At 35.9% G+C, this 4,677-nt stretch overlaps 1 protein-coding gene across 1 annotated transcript; it reads right to left on the reverse strand.

Moving 5' to 3' along the window:
* Positions 1–2,818: 2,818 nt before the first annotated feature.
* Positions 2,819–3,601, reverse strand: LOC115245894. The gene is made up of 2 exons (XM_029824389.1): positions 3,475–3,601; positions 2,819–3,432 (listed from the first exon to the last, which is right to left on the reverse strand). Exons 1-2 carry the CDS (start codon positions 3,567–3,569, stop codon positions 2,826–2,828), a joined length of 702 nt encoding a protein of 233 aa, XP_029680249.1. The 5' UTR covers positions 3,570–3,601; the 3' UTR covers positions 2,819–2,825.
* Positions 3,602–4,677: the final 1,076 nt, after the last annotated feature.

The raw sequence follows: 4,677 nt of genomic DNA on the forward strand, positions 1-4,677 counted from the left end.
AAAAAAATTCATGGTGTTGCATGACATTATAACAATCATCGTTAAAATAAGAAAGCATTGCTCAATCATGTATGTTATCTTATTTTATGTATGTTATCTTGTTGTTATGTTATTTTATTGTTATGTATTTTACACGTTATAATTAATTTTGATATATACAGGGTGAGGCATTTATAGTGACGCGGGCGTATTTCTCGGAAACGAAGCGAGATATTAAAAAATGTTTCAGACAAAAGTTGTAGGGTTCCAAGGGGGACATAACACCGTGACCTTGGATTATTCTCGGAATGCGATTTTGAAGGTCATTTCGATGTCTACTTGATTTTTTAAAATGGGAGGGTATACTTTTTCTTCCGGAAATGAAAAGAGCGTTCAATTTTGAGTCTAAAAGTACTAGTACACTTATGACCTAAAATTGATAGTTGATGAGATCAAGCGACGCGGTAGCGTCGCGACGCCAAGTATATAAAAAAAACGTTTCGGCTTGTCAACGGTTTGCCTATGTTGCCTATGTACAGGGGCCGCGACGCTACCAAGTAGCTTATCCGGAGTTTTACGTGTAATAAACTTTTGATTCAAAATACCTCAGGAACTAAAGCCAAAATAAAAAATCTAACGGCACTTTTATCATATAATGTGGATACAAGCTTTCGATTGCGACCAGTTTGAATAAGATTGGTGCAGTCAATCCTGAGAACTGATGATCGTATCGAGCGAAATACCAGAATTGTGACATTTATTTTTTCCAACTTTCAGACTCTCACGTACGTATGCTCGCACGCACACACGCAAAGCGATTTTGTCCCTCAAGGCGCGTTCATATCGCTCATGTACGATTATTCTTTCGTGTATTACTTTTTTATAAAATTATAATTTTAAAAATTTATAATAAATAAGCCTCACTAACTATCAATTTCCATTCATCAATGACTGTTTGAATCGCTGTTTCATACGAATACTGTTTTCTAAAGCCCGACTGATGTTCTGTTATAATACAATTATCTTCCAAATACGTTTCAATTTGCTTTTTAACTACTAATTCTAACACTTTTTCAAATATTGGTAACATATTTATAGGCCTAAATTCACTTGCTTTTCTAGCTTTCTCTACTTTTGGAATCGGTATTATTGTAGACGTTTTCCAACCTTTTGGACAGCAACCTTCCTTCAAAGAATTATTTATTATATCAACAAATTCCTCTTTTATTACGCAAAATACTGCCTTTAATATATCGCTAGTTATTCCCTCCTCTGTACCTTTCTTTTTCGGTAGTCCCATAACAATTTCCTGTAAATGCTCTATACTAATCATTTCAAAATTTTTCATAATTCCCTCGTTTTCAATAACATAAATAATTCTTTTACATGCATTCCCAGTTTTACTCCCATTTATAGATTTTACTATACTATTAATACTTTGTATATAATATAAATTAAATTTATCTGCTATATTGCATCCTTCAGTGCCTTCTAATATTTCAAAATCTATATTCTCTACTTCCCTCTTATCTCCTGGTTCGCCTCTAATTATTTCTTTTTGTGTTTTCCACATAGATGTAGGATTTTCTTTATTAATATCTATCATATTTTCATAATATTCTTTCTTCTTTGTCTTAATTAATTTAACTACTGTATTTCTTTCAATTTTAAATTGCAACCAATTTTGTTCCGTGTCAGCATACAATGCCTTCCTATATGCCTCATCCCTTTTAGCCGCTGCTTCTCTTATTTCATCCGAAAACCACTTTTTCCCTTCCCATATTCTCGGAATTTTAAAATTTTTTCTAGGTGCTGTGGCGTCCAACGCATTTACTATACTATCAACAAATTTCTTCGCTCTCACACTGATATTCATATCTTGGTTTTTCTCTAATTTATTTTCCACTAATTTAATAAATTCATCTATATTAAACTCTCTATAATTCCTAACACTAAGTTCTCTGTATTTATTATCAAATTTATTCGCATTCAGTTCAACTTTAAGCCACGCATGGTCCGTTATTTTAGGTTCATGCATTACCTGCATTTCTATTTTATTATTAGCAAAAATTAAATCTATAATTGTTTTACTATCTTTCGTAATTCTCGTCGGTTTATTTACATATTGTTTCATGCCTAAGCTCAACATTGTCGTTTGTAACTTCCTTGTATAAAACGAATCTAACATAATATCTATATTAAAGTCTCCTATTATCATACATTCTCCCCGTATTATTAACTCTTCTATTATATCCTCCAGAAATCTCACGAAATCACCATGCGATGCACTCGGTGAATGATATATTACCATTATTATTCCTCTATACAATTTTTCTTTCACCTCAATCGCAGCACACCAACAATTCGATTCTAATTTTTTTACTAATACTATTTCATATTTAACATCATCCCTTATATATAAAACAACCCCTCCTGTATTTCTATTTTCAGCATCGCATCTAATTATACTATAACCTGGTACGTTCACTTTACTGTCTTCAATTTCAGCAGTCAATCTTGTCTCTGATAACGCTATGAATGCCGGATTTATTTTCTTCATAATCTGATGTTGTATCTCATCTTTATGCGCCATCAAACTTTGCGCGTTTGTATACAATATTATTTCCGCTTCCTTCTGTAGTTGCTATTTCGCATCTTCCCAGCCGGCTCTCCTCTTCTCCTCTTGTATCGCCCTTTTAAATGTTGGACATTCTGGGCTAAGGGCGTCGTGTTCATCACTTATCTTCAGGTTGTATGTTCGAATTTTAAACATACAATTTACACATTTTTTCTTTGTTGCCGTACATTCAATCGCTTTATGATTTCCCGCACATTTGTGGCATGTTTCATCTCGCGTACAATTTTTTTGCAATATGATAGTATCCCCAGCATTTAAAGCATCTTTTAACATTAATGTGATTGAATATAGGACATTTTCTCCATCCTACATTTAGTTTCTCTTTTTTCAACATCAATTCATGCGTTTCTTCATCTACTTCAATTATTATCGAACCTTCTTCTTTTTCTCTTCTTCTAAGTTGATTATTATCATTTCTTTTTTCTTTAACTATTTTCTTCACTATTCGCATTTGGAATCCATCATTTATTGCATCAATTCTATTCTGCTTCTTGATTGTAGTTATTAAGTCATCATCATCCAATCTCATTTCTTCTTCGCTGACATTGATAATTTTTATTTTGTGCTTCATCTGCGGTGATTCCGTAACTTTGAAATTTTCTCCTAGTTTGTCCTGCATTGTGGCTTTCAACGTTTTCATTTCTTCTCCAGTTTCACAACCCATGATCACTGTCCCCTTGCTTCCTTTTTTTAGCTTCGTTATTCCCATCGCCATGTTTTTGATATCTACCTTTTCTTTTATCAATTTTTTTGTAACTTCACTCTCTTGTTGAATCTTGGGTTTGATAATTATAACATTCTCTTTCTTTTTCTCTTTAATCGCTTCACTATAGCTCCTTTGTATTCCACTTGTTGATCCACATACTTCTCCCTGTATCATTCTTTTCAACTCTTCTAGCAGTTCCTGCTTAACAATTCCCAATTCTTCTCGAACTATTTCCTTGACCATCATTTTAATTTCCTTCTTACATGCTGTTTCATCTTTTATTTCCTTCACTATTTTTATAAGCCAATCTATTTTTACGTCAATAGTCGATGGTCCACTCGCTCCTGATATTCTATTTCCACTCTTGGCGTCGTAAACGAACCTGTAGAACCTGTAGATCCTAGCCTGTCCCTGCCGCCCCTGGCCACTGCCGATGCCTTCTTCATATCTGCTTCACTTTCAATTGTAAATCTGTCAAATGGGCCAGAACACGGTACCAATTCTTGATTTTTATCGTAAATCCTATGCTTGCTTACACATCCAGGATGGTAAAACAGCTGAATACAATTCACCTGATAGCAAGACTTGCATGTCACCACCTGATTTTTTATTGTCTTTTTACATGCCGAGCATCGATATTCAGCATATTCATCGTCCATGCCGATAATTATCGGCCGAAACCGCTAATATCAGCGTAAGCGATCAGTCACCTCTGTTCCACTGTCACACGTCAGCACTTTTGTGTCCACCTTTAATGTCTACCTGTCGTGTGAGACTTTGGTGTCCCAGACAGGAAATGCACTTCTCACGCCCACAAATCAGCATATCCCGGCTAGATAACACTCATGGCTAATGCCGGTCTATGCCGCTATGACTTGAATAACTTTCTATCACTCCCCGTAACTATTTAACCGTTTAAAAGTTATTACTTTTGCGGAGCGATGTTTGACACGTCTTCTCCACTCAGAGAGAGAAAAATGTGGAAGAGAGAGGGAGGGAGAGAGAGAGAAAGAGAGGGAGGGAGAGAGAGAGAGAGAGAGAGAGAGAGAGAGAGAGAGAAAGAGAGAGAGAGAGAGAGAGAGAGAGAGAAAGAGAGAGAGAGAGAGAGAGAGAGAGAGAAAGAGAGAGAGAGAGAGAGAGAGAGAGAGAAAGAGAGAGAGAGAGAGAGAGAGAGAGAGAAAGAGAGAGAGAGAGAGAGAGTGCGCATGCACTTGGGAGAAGGATAGCGCACGAGTAGGAAAAGGATAGCGTCCGCATTGGCGTGAGAAAAAGATGACGTTCGCATGCATGTGGGAGAGAGAGAGAGAGAGAGAGAGAGAGAGAGAGAGAGAAAGAGAGAGAGAGGGACGGACGG

The sequence above is a fragment of the Formica exsecta genome, unplaced genomic scaffold, assembly GCF_003651465.1.
Source record: "Formica exsecta isolate Colony F162 unplaced genomic scaffold, ASM365146v1 scaffold135, whole genome shotgun sequence".
In the NCBI taxonomy this organism is placed as follows: domain Eukaryota; kingdom Metazoa; phylum Arthropoda; class Insecta; order Hymenoptera; family Formicidae; genus Formica; species Formica exsecta.